Source organism: Phyllostomus discolor, chromosome 1 (assembly GCF_004126475.2).
Source record: "Phyllostomus discolor isolate MPI-MPIP mPhyDis1 chromosome 1, mPhyDis1.pri.v3, whole genome shotgun sequence".
NCBI lineage: Eukaryota > Metazoa > Chordata > Mammalia > Chiroptera > Phyllostomidae > Phyllostomus > Phyllostomus discolor.
In genome coordinates this window covers 45,554,477-45,573,850 of record NC_040903.2, presented here as the reverse complement: position 1 = coordinate 45,573,850, position 19,374 = coordinate 45,554,477, and the positions used below count along the sequence as shown (strand labels likewise).

Sequence of the window (19,374 nt, the reverse complement as noted above, 5' to 3'; positions counted from 1 at the left end):
AAACTATAAGATAGAGGATATCATGATAGGGCAGTGTGGAGGGGAGGAAACAGTGGTAGCTACAGTGGCAATCTTTGGCCTTCATAAAGAACTGAAGAAAACCAGAAGAAAACTTCAGAGTGTTATCAGCCTAGCATACGCGGGCAATTCTCTTTCAACTCGTAATATCTAAATGACATAAAATTACATTTACTTTAGTGATTAGTATTTACCTATTCACATTATATATACATTTAGTTTTTAGAATCACCTAGAAAATACATAAAATTTAGGATGTATTATAGTTATGAAGAATGTAGCATAACCATTATATAAATAATATAACCTGTAAAATTAGGATTTAGAGGGCAACATAGTAAGGTTCAGTGCTCATTTCTTCAATGGACAGTTAATCGCATATAAAATTGGTGAATCAAGAAACAAATAAAATATTGAAGTTCAGCTGGTAACCACACTAGAAGACTTTTTAACATTGTGATATTTTAATGCCATTTTGTTGCAGGTAGATAATAAGATTTATTTTTCTTCCTTTGTGGCCCTTGAGTTTTTAAAAAATATCCCACTTGCATGCATCACATTTATAATATTAAAAAGATTGCAGACATGCTGCACCTTCCTAGTTAATACTTTTATTATAATGTGTCATATAGGACCACATGGTTTTTAGAAACTATCTGAGACAGAGATGGGAGCACATAGGGATTAATTCCAGAAATTGGGAAGTTGTATAGAATACATGTGTGACTACTTTTATGTAAGATGCATAATTATTTCTTGACTGGCTTACATTCTTGATTTTATGTGTCAATTCCTGAATCCTTTCCATGATTCTTTTTTTTAAGTTTATTGTTAAAAATGTGGATATATGGTAAAATTTTGAGTCCTTTCTGACAATGCCACAAAATAAGGTGACATTTTCTCTTGGTGTATTGGAGACCCAGATTAGAAGCCTGGCTTATTCGTAGGAGGAAGTCATGTCAAGAAGAGCCATAGCTGCTGGAGGCTGTGTGTGTCTTCTGGGACAATTGGAAGAAGGAAGATGCCAGTAGAAATTATCTTTTTTACCTTCTGTAGAAGGAGCTGATACTATGGCCCTAACCAGACAATATTTGTTGAATGAAATAATTTTATTTTGATGTCACTTCAGTTTAAAGGCAGATTGGCATCCTGTTTTGCTCCACATAGTAAATTGTATTTTGGAAGCTTAGTTTAGGAGAGTTGCATCACAAACACGATCTTTTGGGATGCAGGTTTCTAATTGTATGCTGTTTGGATTTGATTTTTTAATGTAAAATCTTACGATATCACATACCTTTGAGTATTGAAAGTGTACACTGGAAAAGACCCTATGACTTAAGAACAATATAACTACTTAAATTGTATAGCTTTCTAAGCAAGCTGGAGTGTTAAAAAAATCAAGTTATACAAATGTATACCTTTAAAATAATTTAATTATGAGAAATACTTTAAAAATTGAGCATTTTACTGGAAATTACAGAATTTGTGTAAGAGGGGGAAGGTTTCCTTGAGCATTCAAAAGCAAATTATTAAGTATAAAGTGTTTCACAGTTCAGTTATGCTGTTAAACATTTTGTAAGCTATTATTCAGTGGCCTTCCCTTTAAACAATAACTACGTTCACCTCAGTGATATCTTTATGTCTTGAAGAGGATGGGAATTGATCAACTTAAAAAATTCTTGACTCTGATAAGAAATTTGTGATAGAGAGGTTGAAATATATGAATGTGGGTTAAATTTAATTTCATGGAGCATCCTAATGAGATAACTGTTACACACCAAAGTTCATAGATACTGCCTTTACTGTTTTCAGTATTGTTAGTTTTTTTTGGAAATTTGGTAATAAAATTGGATATCTGAATTTGGGGTGAGGGGATTGAAACTGATGATAACATTGCTTCTAACTTAGTTGTGTCTTGATATCCTCACGATAATCGAAGAGATAGTTCATAGTTACGTTGGCTGAAAAAATTTTATTCATATATGAGCATTGTGTGGTAGTCCTGTTTATATATCTCCTTTGGGTATATTAGAAGGTCACAGTTATGCTCTGAGAATGTCGTAACTGCTCTGAGGTTCTTTTTATGAGAAGACCCCTAAAGATCCTCTGTCTGGTCAGGTTTAGGTTAGTGGAAAGGGAGTGGTGCTCCTTTTGTAATTTTTGGTCTACCCAGAGTTCTCAGGAAATACAATTATGAGTTTGAAAAAGGAGTCTTTTGGTACTTGGAATAATTGCTTACAGGGAAACCATTAAAGATTTGGTGTGAATAGGATAGAAATAGCATAGTGGTAACAGGCATTTTGAGGGACCAGACTGATGGAGCTTGTTACCAGCAACCCCAGACCATCAAGGAACCAGAGGAAAGCCAGTGACACCACTTGGATTCCAAGGCTACTTCGGTAGTTTTTACCTCTTGTTTATTGTCCATGCCTTTGATACTATTTTAAGTGAGTTACCTGGCACTTCTTTTTTTTAGTCTCCTAGGGTAGAGCATTGTCCTTCAGAAGGGTGGTAGAAATTGGTGACTCTAAGACACAGGCTTTGGACTTAAGTCTTTTCTTGTAATTTGTGTTTTTATTCCCAGCCCCTTCACACTCCACCACTGTGCATGTGTGGAGTATATGGCAGTGGAGGAGGCTCTGGTTATGTTGGTATATTTTATTTGTTTGTAGATACTTGCTGCTTTGGAGCAGAAGACAGTTCATGTGTTGCTGACCAAATAGAGGATGGTATACTCAATAGATAGAGCCTATTTAAAGCAAAACAAAAATCATTGACATAATTTCTATTACATATGCCCTTGTTTTATTTTTATCTGAAGATGTACGACACAGACAGATTTGAGGGGTGAATGTAATCTAAAAACAATAAATATGTTTTATCTATTTGTATACATAGAGCCTATTGTGAAATACTGGAAAAAGAATGAATTCATGGGTAGAGACAACAAATACAAGTGTCCAGCAGGCACGACTATTATTGGAGATGTGAAAAGATGGGCAAACTGCTTTGTTTTTTTACTTTGCATAATATGTTACTAATGTTTGGACAAGACTGTGCTTGTATTTCATTATGTACACAGGATACATCTGGGTGAAATAGTTTGTTTAAATGTAGTATTTTTGTACTCGTCAAGTGGAGTTGGATTTTACTTATTAGTTGGATTATAGGAAAATGAAAAGGTCTATAAATCAGAGAAGAGGCAAAAATTATTGAAGAATTTGATATTAAACTTTGTCTAGAAACTGGATCAATATTATAGACTCAAGAGTCTTAATTATAGACTCTTCGAGGTATACTGATTTTATTTGCCAATCTATTATGTAGTGTAAAGCATGTAACCTAGTAAGCACTTAGTAACATTTCTATAAATGAATGATCAAAGTTGGTAAGTATGATCTTTATAAAAAAGTTTACTAGGCCTTATAATAATATTAGCCTTGAGAAAAATTTAACCAATTAAGTAAGTTATTATAAAATATTTTATTTGTAAAGTTACAGTTTTATGTATTATTACTTAATCCTTTGTTACCTAAATCTTTTAGTTATTCCTACACATATCTGAAACAGTGTCCAACTGTTAACATTTACTTTGAAGGCTCTCGTGAAGTTCTAATTGTTCTTATTTTTAAATATTATCAAAATTAGACTGTATGTCAAGAAGCTAAGATAGAAACTATTTAGGGACCTTTGTGTTAATAAAAACTGCTTATGTGTGGCCCTGTCTTCTTAGTACACATTTGATTTTGGATTACTTTTTTGGAATTTTATGCTTTAAAAATGAATAATATGAAGTGTGTCAGGTAAACTAATAAATATATCCAACAATACAGTATTTTATTTAGTGACAATATAGTCAAATAATTCTAGATTTTTTTAATAAAGTGGGAAATAAAGATGAGTAAGGGAGAGGTTTTGTTTTTAAAGATTTTATTTTATTTTTAGAGAGAGGGGAAGGGAAGGAGAAAGAGGAAACATCAATGTATGTTTGCCTCTTGCATGCCCCCTACTGGGAACCTGACCCACAACCCAGGCATGTGCCTTGACTGGGAATTGAAGCAGTGACCTTTTGCTTCACAGGCCCATGCTCAATCCACTGAGCTACACCAGCCGGGGCTAATTCTAGATCTTTAGAATACTACATTCTGTCAGAAACTTTAAAATTTACTCCTAAATTTAAAAAAAAAATACCATGAAACCCAGATGGAATTTTATTTTAGCGGAAATAGATATACACCTCATTTTTGAACCATAAGACACACCTAGGTTTTAGAGGAGGAAAATAGGAAAAGAAATTTTGAAGCAAAAAATGTAGTAAAATATTTAATAACATAAATAGCATAACATTTCATCAATGTAAATGTAAACAATTCAACAGCAGCATTAACAACCATTATGCCTCCCAAATGGGGGGGAGGATGCATCTTACAGTCAGACAAATATGCGTGTGGGGGGGTTTTGTTTTAAAGGATAGATTATTTGACTTCTCATTCTTCTCTCTTCTCTACTCATATGTATACATATATACATAGTCTGTTGTGGCTTTTTCTTTTCTTTTTTCTGTTTCTTTTTGGTAAATAATTGAAGTTCTTAACCTGTCAGGGAATGAATTTATGTGATTTGGTGGGGTGAGGAGTAAGGGGCAAAAGTTAGATGAGAGGAGGTGTAACGTTCATTTGAGATTTCTTGAAAAATGGAAATGATGAGGAACTAAAAATAAGTCTAGATACAGGTTTTAAAACTAATGCTGTTTCCTGATCTGGGTTTTATTTGTAGGGAAGCAGGCAGTCGTCTTCACTGTCAGAGTATATATTCAAGTTGTTCGGAGGGTAATTTAGTAACAAAGTTTTATTTAATTAATTTTAAAAGATTTTATTTATTTCTTTTTAGAGAGGGAGAGAAACATCAGTGTGTGGTTGCCTCTTGTGCACCCCCTACTGGGGACCTGGCCTGCAACCCAGGCATATGCCCTGACTGGGAATGGAACCAGTGACCCTTTGGTATGCAAATACATATACCCATTAAGAAATTCACCATACAGTTATATTGAGGCATGTGCAGAGTATGTGTGCCCTTTCATTGGGTCTGTTCATTTCAGCGTTATGAAATGTTAGAAAACGACACAAGTGCCATTCAGTAGGGAACTGATTAAGTAAATTGTAGAACAACTCCAGTGAAAATTTAAGCAGCTATCAAATCAAAGAGATCTACATGTGCTAATATGAAACAATTATGGAGAAAAATATGCATACTATGTTTTCTTTTGTATAAAAATAATCTTACACTAAGATATGCTTCTTGTATGTAGGTTATTCTGGAAAAATACACTAACTGTGTCTTTAGGAATTGTGAGAAGTTAGTTACTTTTCCCTGTATAATTTTTTTCATGAGCATGTTATTACTTTATAGATAAAAACCATAGTTAATAAAAAGGTAAACTATGAAGGTAATGAAAAGAATATTACCGTGCTATATTAGCCATGTATTTAAAACCCTCAGTCATATTGTGGCATGATGGATTCTGAAGAAGTAAATGGTAAAATCATGGAGTTGGTATTCTTTGATAAGTGGTATCAAATGTGGTTGGTATAGGCTTTCAGAAATTTTACCAGATTTTATTAGCCTTTTATTTTAAATGCTCTTTAACTCTTTAACACCTCTATCTTAGTTACATTCAGTCCAAGCTGTTTTACAGTTGAGTTTCATATTTCTGCTAAAATATAATTTACAGAGTAAAGAAGAGAAAAAAGATATTATAAAATAATGACTATATTTCATACATTTTATGTGAAAGGTGAAGTGGGTTCAGATTTTGTTTTTATGTGAAATCATCACATTTGTCCTACCACAAATTATCTGTCCTTATTTTGTTTGAAAATGTGAATTTGAAAAGTCTTGCCCTTTCCTAAATCGAAAAAATATATAAAAATATATTTGATGGGAACAGAACTCCTTTACAAGTAATTTTTGATTAATGTGGGGAAACAAACATAAAAATTTAAATATTACAATATATGGTTGCTTGTTTCTCAGTACATTTCTGTGCGTGTGTTTGGTTTTCTTGTTCCTTTTTCAAAAATTCTGTGCTTGTACTAAATAAAGTTGTAAATTTTAGAGGATTCCTTTATTGAGCCCTCTTCCAGCATCACCTTCCCCCTGCTTTTAATGGCAAGCTTTTCACTTTGGACATTTGAATCTTCTTATTTTAGTGTTTTATATTATGATTTAAGTTATTTATAGGTATTGGTTTAGTTTGCATAACTGTTAGTATGTTAGCTACTATTTAGACTTTAATGCTTTAGCCATTAGCATAAATAAAAGATCTTGTAACACTGAAATCCATTTTAGGCAGATGGAAAAACAGGGGTTTTTTTTGCCTATAAAATGAGGTTGAAATGGAAGGAAGGTGGCTCTCTTTTAAAATATGGGGTCTTAAGGCAGATAGATGTATATGAATCTCTTTTCATACCCTTTTGCCCCGAGTATCTTATACTGTGGCATACGTCATCATACTAACAGAAAAGGAGCAGAAAATAAAATTAAACTGTTGTATAACAAAGAATTACAGAAATTTTGAAATATATTATTTATATTTACTATTTCTTATTGTGACCTATAGGTAGTAGTCACAGAACAAATGTTTTTGTCATCAGAAGTTATGACAGAATAATTTAAGAAGAATTAGGATGCATCACTGGATATCAAATCATTCCTTTATTTATGCATTTGTTATTTAATCAACAAATACTTAAGTTCCTGTCCTGTGCCAGAGACTGCTGGTCCTGGCTGTACATTGGTTAACAAAGTGTTGCCTACTTTCTTGAAGCTTCTTCTGTGTAAGGGAGAGAGATGACAGATGGTATGAAAACACCCATAATTCTGCAGAAAAGCCATAATCACATAATTATTGGTAAAAAGCTTAATGGTAAAAGTCAGAAACCATAAGAGAAGTGCCCTTGTAATCCTTTAACAGAAAAAGAAGGAGAGAGTGAGTGGTTTGATTGACTTGAGCCTTAGGAGGCCAAATTTCTTATCATGTAAGGTTGGAAAGACTTTGGTTTATGGGAAATGAGTACTCCAACATGAGAAGCCTTTGAACTCAAACCTTTCTTTGCTTGCTTGTGTTAGAGGAAGGTTGGAGAAAGAAACTTTATTGATGACTTTTCTTAGTCCAAGAATGAAGCAGTTATTTTGAAGCATAAAAAGAATTAACCTGGAACTCCTGAAATAGTAAAAACCGGTTTGCTAGTTCTTTTTAAGCTTGATTTTAACAGTGGAATTACTTTGTTTGAGAACCTTCCAAGTGCCAGACTTATCCATACATAAGCATTTTATTGGGTTGGCCAAAATGTCAGTTATGTTTTTTATATACGATAGCTCTAATGGTACTTAGTTGTCTTTAATTTAATTCAGAACAATTTTGTTGTATTGGGACAGCTGTTATATCAGCATGCACTTTTTAAAAAAAACTCACCAAAATTGGTGAATTTTTGTGCAGTCATTTTAATATTGAAGATGGAAGTAGATATGCAACATTTTCATTGAATTATACTTTATTATTTTAAGAAAGGTAAAAACTCAACTGAACAAAACTGAATAAAAAAGATTTGTGCAGTGTATGGAGAAGGTGCTGTGACTGAATGAATGTGTCACAAGTGGTTGGCGAAGTTTCTTTGTACTATTAATATTTTGGTCAAATAATTCCTTGCTGTGGGGCAGTCTTATGCATTGGAAGATGGTTATCAGTACCCTGGCCTCTACCCACTAGAAACCAAAAGTGAGAGATAGTGGACATACTCAAAACACCCAAATCAGTAAAGTTATTGGTGAAATTTAAAAATGTCTTATTATACTCAAGAAACATAACAGACTTTTTGGCCAACCCAATATATGGCGTGAGGGAAAACATTATTTTTAATAGTATTTGTTTTCCCATAATTTCACACAGGCTTTGGTCAGATTGTTCTTGGTTTGAGTCCCAAGCTCTGCTACATAACTGTATGTACTATCTGAGACTTGATCTCTTCATCTGTAAAATCAGGATGACACACCTGGAGGGAATGTAGTAGATGGTTCACAGGATGGAGCCAACTGCCTATATTCAGATGTTAGCTCCTCAACTTAACTAACTCCATTAGGAATAAGTTTGGCGAGTTGCTTAAGCTATCTGGGCCTCAGTTTCCATGCATGTAGAATGGAAATAGTTCTTTTGTTCTTTTAGGTTTATTGTGAGAATTAAATGAGTTAATATATACAACACACTTAAAATGGCATATGGCATATAGTAAACGGTGTAATTATTAATGTTATTGTTCTTTTAAATTATCATTTAGGGTTATTTGTGAGGGTTAAATAACATGTTTATGAAAAAAGAAACATATTGCCTGACAGTATGGGTACCTCCTAAATATCAGAAACTGAGTAGTAGATGCTTGATTACATTTGATCTTCATATAAACCTGTAAGGAGCAATTTTACCTGTCCTGTTGACTGTACCTAGGACAGTTTCTGACAAAGAATAGATGTTTCATGTTGAATAAATGTTATCTCATTTTACAGATTAATAAATTGAGGCCCAAGAGAACTACAAAATCTCTTTCCATGGCATCACTTTGGGGAGACATTACTGGCAATGCCTTTGCATAACACTTTCTCAGCATAGATTATGTATTAATAATAAAAACTCCCTCCTACATTTTTCTGTTTTTTTTTTTTCCTAAAAACTCTTTTTTTCTCTCTCTTTTTTTTTTTATTAGGAAGTTTTAGACTGGAAGAACTCTTTACTTTAGAATTATAATTAGATCGGTCAATCTGCACATTAAAGAATCACTTCAAATTCAGTTTGTGTGGCAGTCCTGGAAGTGCAGAGTTATTTTATTAATGCCACAGAGCATAAGACATTGTTCCTTTCCCATTTAATTTTTTAATATTCCAGATTACATAAGGAAGAAATTTGACAAAGTAACAAACTTTGTAAACTGAGGAGCAGTTATAATAATGAATATAACATAAATTGGTTCTGTCACTCATTGTGTTTGCTGTTTAATGATCCAGATATGATGTTTCTGAATTTCAGTTATCTGATATATCTTTGTCTCGTGATATTTATGATAAGGGGAGTGCATTTCTTTGGAGGTAAATCAAATTAAAGACATTTCTCTCTAGAATATGCCTGTATGAATATAACTGATATGCTTTGCTTCAGTAATTATAAATCAGTGGAATGTTCATCTCATTCTCAGATATTTTCAAAGAAATTTGTTTACAGAAAACCAGTTACCACTTAAAAAAAACTGCATTAACTATTTTTGACCCCTTCAAGCCAACACGTGTAATAGGTATGTTATATAATGCATTTGTTTGCTGTAGCGAATTGCTAATTTTGTATTGCCTTGCCTCCTTTGCATGTTTAATACAGCCATTAATCTTACTGCAAGGTTTTACTAAGGATAAATTGCTATGTGACCCACTTCAACCTCTTTTGTTTAACCAGGAAGCCAGGCGTGTTAAATAGCTTTAAATAAATATGTATATGTGTTTTTTGAAATTTTAGGATTTTAAGTTTTAAAAGGGTAAAATAAGAGACTTTATCTATTTTGCCTATTAAAATTACTTGACAGAAGTTTGCTTTGGAATAGAGCTTCTGTGTCTTTAAAAAATACAGTATGTGTCACCCCCTGCTCTTTTGGTAGGTGCCTGGCTAGTGAACAGCTAAGCTGCTTTAGGCATGTAATAGAACATTCCATTTCCTGTTCCCTTGCTGACACAGAGGAGTGTTCCTGCTGGCAATGATCTAATCATAGTGCAGTAAGAAACATGGCAGTTTGATAAAACATGGTGGAGACAGCGGCTGAAATGGAAGCATATGTTCTAGAAGACATTCTTGAGGTAGGGCTAGATTTGTAAATGAAATGAAAGTTGAAATCTAAACAAAGAAACCTTATGTGACGGAATTATTTTACAGATGAATAGATTAGAGGAGAGAGCAAAGAGAGGCAGAGCATAAAAGCAAGATACGGTCAGACCTTATTCTGTGTGAGAATGTTCCAGTCTGATTCATGTGATTACTAAACAAGGCTAGAGTTATTTTCGTTAAACTTCATGTTTTATAAATTGTAAGATATATGTCTGATAATAAATTTTAAAAAGAACGGGCCTCGGACTTAATAAAAAGCCTGTGCTGGTGGTGACCTTTAGATTAACTCATTAGAAGGTGGGGTCTGAAAAGCAGCTTTGAGTAGGTTTAGTATCATATGTCTTAGAATTCATTTACATATCTATGCCTAAAGCTCTGCTGGCAGTTAACCATTAAAAACAACTGATTATTTTACTTTTGAGGGTAAAATTAAGGCTATATGTATATCAATTTAATTGCTTAATTTAGCTGGTACATTCTGGTTCTAGATTTTTCATGTAACTTTAATTATTGTAAAATAAATTATTAAATAAAAATTAAAGGGTCCTAAAATTTAAGGCACTAGTGCTTCAGAGCTCACAATAAAAATCTGCATTTTGAGTCATGAGAATTTTAAATTTTGTGTTTTTTTTCTGGCTGTATCAATTTTATAAGAACCTACTTGAATATATAAATCAGTTCAAGGAGATACATGTCAAAGTGAAACTATAGTTGATTTTTGCCTTGGATGTAGTGTATTGTCAAACATTTGTATTTATAGGTATAGATATCTAAAATTTTCTTATCTATAGGTTGTAGGGTTCCCCTCTCCTCATTAAGATAAGACTGGCCAATTCAAATAAAGAGGTTTCATGATGGTGAGTGGTATTCCTAATACTCAGACTGTTAAGATAATTTATTAAATATTTCCCTATTTTCAGGAAGAGATTTGATTAGGGAGAGAGGGCTTGAGAGAATAAGCTGCAGAAGGAAGCTAGGCGGGGTTAGTAGGAGAAAAAAGCCTATGCGCATTATAAAGTGCTGCATGATCAATGAGCATTTTCTGGAGTCCCACAGTGTGTGCTTGGAGCTGACATTGCAGCAAGTCTCACGGTGCTTCTGCAGAATGAAAACTGATTCCATTGTACTATCTACCTTCTTTCAGACACCTGCCAACACACTCTTTCCTCCTCTCCTAACAGCTTGTTGTCTGAGCTGAATCCTCTGGTTAATTTCCTTTATTTCGTTTTTTTTTATGGTATTAGTGAGTTCCCTTAGAAATGATATGGTGAATTATCTACTTAGAAATAGTGGCATATACACTGTCATCAAGGAACTGTAAATAGGAGCGGTCACATGACTTTAGTGCTTGTGTTTAAACAAGTCTAATTTGATTATAAGGTTCCAGTGCTACATTATAATTTGTTTTTAAAAATATTTGCTTTGGAATTTAAAGAAGTGTATTTAATAGGTTTCAGTAGGTCTCTGATTTTTTTTACCCATTTAAAATTGCAGTAAATAACAGATTTTAAAAGTCTTATTTTCTAGGAAAACCTACCTGAACATAGTTTTGTGCCTTAAGTACAGATTTTTCTAATGGTGTCTTAGAAATTGGCTTTATATGATTTCCACTAAAATTTTTTAAAAAGTTGTGTTAAGATTTTACCGTACCTAATTAGTTCATTGTTAATAGTTATTAAAATAACCTCTGTAATTTTAATTATTTGTCCTAATTTTAAATCTCTCTTATTTTGGTTCCTATGTACCTGTTGCATTAAACTATAGTAAGTGAGAAGTTCTCTCTTTATTTAATATTATGTGATTTAACTGAATATTTTTCCATAACTGGTAAGCCAGATGTAAAAATTTTCCAAGTGGTAATAAAATATACTTTTATTCCCAAAGTTAAAAGTATTTATTATGACCTAAGTCTAAAAATGAAAGTTCAAAGAGGATAAACTTGCCAACTCTCTGAAGCTAAGTGTACCATTTTCTAAAGTTTCTTGTTGCAAGTGAACAGATTCAATTACACAACCAGTTTTCCAAAAATTTACTTTTATTTATTTAAAGGATTAACTCCTTGTGAAAATGTCCAATAATGAACAATGAAGTTCCCCTTTATACAATTTTACTATTGTCACTGAGGCTATTTTAAGTGTGTTACCTTAATATTCATCTTTGTGATTTTATTAAGCATCTGGAATTTTATGTAGATTTTTGCTTATTTACATTAACCATTGGATCCCTTCTGTTTTCGTCTGTCTTTCAGTGTAACTGGGTTCTTCCTTTGAATCATACATTTTGGTGGTGGTTCTATTACAGTTGTCCCAATCTCCCACCCCTCCACCCCCCCACCCCGCCCCTTGTTCTCCCCTTCCCCCTCCCTTCCCACAGTCAGTCCCCACCTTGTCCATTTAAAAGGCTCTTTTCTTAAATCTGAATCATCAGTGACTATTGTGTAGATTAATTTATATAATGCTGTGGTTCATGGTGATTGTTTTATTATATAACAATTGTTATTTAACTTGAATTTTTAAATGATCTCAAAATTTTAAGTAAAATATAAGTTTCTAAAACTCATAAAACTGGAAGAGGTTGATTTCAAATTGTATCATTGCTTCTCAGATATTCCAAGGTAATGCATTAAACTGAAAAACTTGATAGTTTAAATTATCCAAATAATCCAGTCAGTAATTTTATCCTCTAAACTAAAGTAGTCAGAGTGTTTCTGTCCCTTTTGCTCACCTTAACTAGTACCGAGGGAACTAGCCAAATACAAGTGGTAGAAAAGGGCTGGGAGAATTTTGATACTTTTCCTTTAAGTCATATGTGATAATGGATCTTAGTATTTAGAAAGGTCAATAAGAAGGGGAAATCCTCCAAATTTTTTTTATATACTTCAAGTTTGACCAAAAGCTGTGTATATAAACCTTAAGTGGTTTTTTTTTTGTTTTGTTTTGTTTTGTTTTTTGTAATAAGAATACATGTAACATGAGAGGTCATTTTAGAAACATTTTCCAGTTTTATTTATAATTGAATTAGTACGTTTTTATAAGAATTGTTTTAGAAATGAGAAATTTTCACAAATACTTATTTTCATTTCAGTTATATTCAGAATGTTTTGTTCAGGGTATATCATTTGATATACTTTTGCTTAAAAGGAAGCAATTTTTATGAAAATAAAAATATTTACAGTGAAGTGAGACAACTCTCATGCCCAGTCTTGTTCATTTGTCAGACAAAGGCAGGGTTTCTAACTTCACGTGTATTTGATTTTACAGGTTGTAGTATGTAAGATAAAAGTCTCAAATCTTTATAATTGTTATTTAGATTATGGTGGGTGTGGGGCTTGGTTGAACCCTTTTTGGTTTATTATGGAACCGTATCTTGCTCTGTATTTATTTGGACACCAGAGGTTTGGTGTTTTGTTTTTTAAGTTAGATTGAAAGTTATGGGGAAGTTGTTATGTATTGATTATCAATATTATTGGCTAATGGTAAGTAGTGCACTCTAGATCAAACAGGAAATCTACTTGCTATTATTTTAGTAATAATATAAAGTTGCTTTTAGTACTGATACAAAATCTCCATGAAGTAGACTCTTTTGACCGGTACTTGCTATACTTCTTTTTATTATATAAAATGTATTGGCTTATGTGATACACATACATTTCTAAAGTACTATATTTAGCATAACCATGGTGATGTTTTTCACTGGGAAGGGTTGGAGTACCTCGTAAGACATAAGTGTGTATGTTGATCTAGAGACAGAAAAATTTAGCTAACATGTAAATTATTTGAATTGATATAAGTAATGTTTTTAATTTATTAAAAGGTTTTGGAACAATTAGACACGTTGGGTAGATTGAATCTTAACAATTTCATGCCAGTACTTATTGAGCACATTCAATATGTTAGGCCTTGAAATTCAGTGAAATTAGTCTAGCTAATTTTTCTTCACAAAGGTAATAAGATAAAATGTCTACCATTGATAATTAATCATTCTTGAATTTAGAATGCCTACAGATATGTATTTGAATGCTAATATTTTACTTCATTTGTTTATCTGGAGAGTTTGAAATCCATGTTTTCAGTATTCTGAATTTGTCAATAAGCAGATATTTTTCTTTATCTGAGTACCTTTAGTTACATTTTTTATGCTTATTTTTGTAATTGTTATGTATCATTAGGAATGTTGGGCTATCTAGAAGGTTTCTTGGATCCCAAGTTTATCTTTTGGTCTTTAAAGATTTTTCTATTAACATTTAAATCAGTATATTATGTGTATGTGTATATGTATACACACATACAGTACCCTCACATATGTGGTTACATAAATGCTACATACACACGTTTGTTCCTGACATATTATGCATTGTGAATATATACTTTTACTTGAGATTGGAGTTTATCTTGAATGGGGAGTAGAAGTTGCAACATTGCTTTCGCACTCTAAATTTGAGGGAATGCAGGGGGAGTAGTAGAAGACACACTTATGATAGCTAATAATCCCTGTAAAGAAGACTGGTATTATAGTGGAGTATAAAGACTATAAACAGGTATCAAACAGTAGTGTAACTAGAAATATGTGAATTAATCTGTTATTGTTATATGAGAGTAAAGGCCAGGTTGTCCAAATGTCATTAGTCCCACATTAAATCCTTTTAGCTCAATGTTTAATACATGCTATAGAGAATGAATTTGGCAAGTTCTCTATCATGTATTATCTGCATATACATGCAACAACATGGGCACTTTCTTGGTTCTAAATCGTCATGGGCCTTTGTTCTGACACTCGGATAAAGAACCTATTCTGATATGAAGTGGCTTGATCACTACAAAGTTGGTGAGCATCAAAGTCCTGCTTAACCACTGGTTTGGTTTAGTATATAGTTTCCTGATTTGCCAAGACAAAGGCCTTTTAGGAGGTGTTCATAAATGTTAAATGTCTGTAAGGTAACTTTGGTTTAATAAGTGGTTAGATTAACATTGGCCATTAATAACTTGGTCTCATTATGGAATCTGCCTTCTGACTAGCTGCCTTCTAACTTGTACATAGGGTGCTCAGATCGTTTTATGGTGGTAATAGCAATTAAGCACATTAACATTTATTAAAAATTTAGGTTATATAGAGGGACTGTGTCAAGTGCTACACAAGTATTGTTTTTTAATTCACTAAATGATTCTGTGAAGACATAGGTATCCATTTTCTAGAATGTTTGTAAGGGAAAATTAGATAATCTGTGTAAACATTAAGCCCTGCACTTACACACATAGTTAATACTACACTGTTAAGTATTTTTAAGTGATGACCCTCGTGTACTATTTTATAAGTATTACCCCCTATTTGATAGAGCAAGAAAATTTTAGCCTCGCAGATGATTAAAATAGCATTTATCAGATTTTTTGATATCAGGACTATAAGATTCTTAAAAATTGCTGAGGACTCAAAATTTTTGTGAGAGTTATATTTTTTAATAATTGATAATTAAAATTTAAAAACATTTACATATCTATTTGTAAAAACATAATGGGTTTAATAACATTTCATGTTAACATACTTTTATTAAAATAATAATTATTTTCCAAAATAAAAAAATTTGAGAACAGTGGTGTTTTACATTTTTTCAAATATATCTGGAGTGTAGTTTTAATAGGAGAGTAGACTCACCTATCTGCTTTTATATTCAGTCTGTTGCAGTACCTTATTTTGGAAGAAGTCTAAGAAGAAAATCTGGTCTCCCACTTATGTGAGGATACAAAGGGAAGAATATTTTAATAACCCTTTTAGATATTTGGATGTTTTTCTTTGATATTACTTCTAAAACTACTCAAATGATAGTTTCTTAGAGGGCATAGTGTGGAATCTGAAATACTATCAGTGAATTTTCTGAACTTTGTTAGGTTAAAATCCACTGGTTCATTGTATATTTTTAATGGATTTTTTTACCATGCTTAATTTCTAACAAGTACAGTGGTCATTTGGAAAATACTGGTTTACTTACTGACTTCCCAATACTACAATATTTTTTAAAAAATTACATTTGCTAATATTACCAGTGATCTCTTTAGAAAGGTCAAAAACTGGGAAGATGACACATTCACAGTGCCAGATATGTTTGACAAATTGTTAATTTTTGCTTTAAAGCTTGAATTTTATCATGGATGACAAAGTGAGTTGTTTCCCTTGTAATGACAGGCTCACTTCACTTATTTTCAAGAAAATGTCTGCCAGATAAGTCTGACTAACTATGCTGTATTGTAAGTAAAAATGATATTCCATGAAGAAAAGCTACTGGTTTAGCTCACATTTGCACAAATATTTTTGCTGAGACAACTATGTAATTATGTATGCAGTAGGATTTTTTTTTATTTTATTACAGAGAGTAATGAAAAGTCATTTTCATGTTAAAAATTTAAATATTTTTTGCTGCTTCATAATGGAAGTAGCCTTTTCACCCTTTATTTTTCTTTTAAAATAAAAAAATACAAATCATGGCCTTGATTTGTATTAAGGGGCCAACAGTTTTATCCACCATTACTTTTATTCAGTGTAAATGCCAACAGAGTGAAACAGACAAATAACATGGTAGGATTATAAAAATGTTTTGACCTTGTAGACCCTCTGAAACAGTATTGGGGATCCCCTTGGGTCTCTCTATCTTTCAACTACAAAACAGTATGTTTAAGAAGTGGGGAAAAGTTCGTATAGGAATTTGAATATTGGGGTTTTTTTTTCAATATCTTATCACAGGTACCTGCATCCAGTCAAGAGTATTTTTCTGAGACTAGTTATCTTTTATATTGTCTATGAAAATGAAAAATAACATTTCATTAATGTATGGTTATCCGGAGACTAAACTGTTGGTTTCAGACTCCTTTGGTTGGTAGCGAAATTAATTAGTTAGCATGTATACCTTGTATTTATATTTATATAAGCATGTATTTTTATTTGGACTATATTTTTGCTGAAATTTGAAATTGGCATTGAAATCATGTGTTTTATAGGAAAAGAGAAATGTCAGTCATATCTGCACATCTCTTTCTGTTTTTCAAATGCTAACCCTTCCCAGCTCTAAAGTTCTAAGCAACTATTGAGGAAAGTTGTTGAGCTGTTGTTAAACTGCTTTGTTGGCGTTTTCTTCTGTTTAGTCTCTGACCTTTTATTATTTAGCCTATTTCTCTGACTTTTGATACTTGCCACCAACTTCATTTTGACTTTTTTTTCCTATTATAGATTAGTCAGATTCTGATCCTGTACTTGATGTTTGGATATTATGATCAGCCTAACTCCTTGTTTTCACACAGACCTCATTTGTTGACCTTCTCATTCGTCTACCTAGAGTTTATTCTTAGCTGGCTCTAACCTTGAATTTATCCAGTTGCCACTTCCCCAGTCCTTGTCACATGTTCTACATTTGTAATTTATGCCTTGTCATCGTAACAAAGACTGACGTATATTTGTGTTGAAATGTTGTAAGCAAGTTTGAGAAATACAGTTTCTAACTTCTCATATTTCATAAGGAAATACTACTTAGGGTTTTCCAAAAGTATGTGTTGGTATTTTAAGTGTCCACATGAATTGGAAAATTTTCCTTGTTAATATTTTATCACATTTGTATAATATTTTATCTTCTCAAAATATTTTCTTTAGTTTCTCTTTCTATTGTTTATAATATTCTTCATGAAGTAAATACAGATAACAGTAAATAGAAAGGTTTCTCCTCTATGAAACTATCCACTTAAATAACCAAAATATTAACATTAAGCCTTACATGTGTCATTTAATCTTGTCAGGTGGATCATCATTTTATGTTTTATGAATTATAAAGGCTATATCTTTTATTAAGTGATAGGAAAGTGAGAATGCTGAGTTATATTGACATTGATTTTTAAAATTTTCTAGATACAATTTAATTAGATTCCTCTTTCATTGTTTTGAACTTTTAGTGTTATTGTATGATTTTCCATGAATAGTTTTATTTTTCTTGTTGTCTTTGGTAACTTAACATTGTATCTCAAACACAGTAAATGCTTGTTTTTCATTTTAATTTGAGATAGTGTGTAGTGAAAGAATCAGCTTCCTATCTTTTTCCCTTGGGAAGTTCTTCAAACTCTTAGCTTTGGTTAAGTTCATACGTAGAATGAGGACTAAAAGTTATTCATGTTACTCAAATCACCCAGGTGATTAGTAGGGTGGAGTATTAAGACTCATAATCTTTGTATGTTATTTGAAAAAAGTATTTTTAAATTTTTTCTTGATTTTTAAAGTTAACTTGTACCATATAGTTTCTCTAGGATTTCTTCTAGATGTAAAACTCTAAAGCTAGATCACGTTAGGTAGTGGCCTTAAAAACTTCTAAACAAAAAAGTTTGAGATGATGTTGTATCTCCTATATATTTCAAAAGGTTTACAGTCTGTTTTACAGCATTATTTCACATTTAAGAATCAAATCCAAGCTCACTTTTGCATCTGACCCATTATATGACTTCCTTCTACCCACCCGACTTTGTATTTACCATATTTAATCTGAATCATTTGCTTTACATTGTATTCTAATACTCTGTTACTATTCACATTGTCTACTTGGTACTCTCTTATTCAAAGTCCTACTCCTTACTTGGTTTTCTCCTGTTTTCCTTTTATGTTCATTATCTTCCACTGTTTTCTTCTCTTAAAAGAAGTAATGTGAGACTACATACATTTAAAGTAACTTTATGATATTGCCCTGACTGGAATGGCTCAGTGTGTTGGATGTTGTCCCACAAACCAAAAGGTCACTGGTTCGATTCCTGGTCAGGGCACATGCCTGGATTGTGGGCCAGGACTGTGGTTGGTGGGTGCACATTAGAGGCAACCAGTTAGTGTTTCTCTCCCTCCTTTCCCCTCTCTCCAAAAGTAAATAAATGATGTCTAAAAAAAGAAAATAATTTTATGGTCTTTATTATGTTCTTGATGAAATAGTGAATTCTTTAATATGGATACAATAGCTCTCTTTAAAAATATTACTTATATATTTAGATTAAAAATATTTCATCTCAGAAAAGAATTTAGATGAAATATTCTAAGAAATAATATAAAAGGGCAATATTAGTAAATTAAGATCAGAGGTAAAAGTATATACAGAAATGCATATATAACTGCTAAACTTAGATCAAATTTAATACCATCCGGAGCCAGATTAGAAACTTGATGAGTCGTGGGGTTAGTGTTGTCCACAAACACTATAGACGTGCTAGATGATTTGGAGAACTGATATATTTTGTGCATTTTAGGTCTCAGAAAAAATTTCCCTTTGGGCTCCTATGGTGAGGTATTGCATTGTTATAGTAAATAACTTCTACAACATTCCAAAAATAAAAGAGCTTTAAATTGTTTCTACAGAATGTAAGTTAAGGATATACTGGTAGAATGCACTTAGGTTAAAAAAAACTATGTAGTCTGAATACTTAGTTTTCTCT

The 19,374-nt window shown here is 32.2% G+C and overlaps 1 protein-coding gene across 7 annotated transcripts in view; it reads left to right on the top strand.

The window, feature by feature from the left end:
• Nucleotides 1-19,374, top strand: part of ANKRD17 (ankyrin repeat domain 17) — a 156,093-nt gene that overhangs the window by 19,362 nt on the left and 117,357 nt on the right. Inside the window, exon 1 of one of the 7 annotated variants that reach the window (XM_036021909.1) lies at nucleotides 9,299-9,906. The exons of 5 other annotated variants lie outside the window; for them this stretch is intronic. In XM_036021909.1, the coding sequence (XP_035877802.1) occupies nucleotides 9,853-9,906 (54 nt within the window). In that variant the 5' untranslated portion in view covers nucleotides 9,299-9,852. Of the gene's footprint in view, nucleotides 1-9,298; nucleotides 9,907-19,374 lie in introns of those variants that run through there. One more of the 7 variants, XM_028507739.2, reaches the window with a different exon arrangement.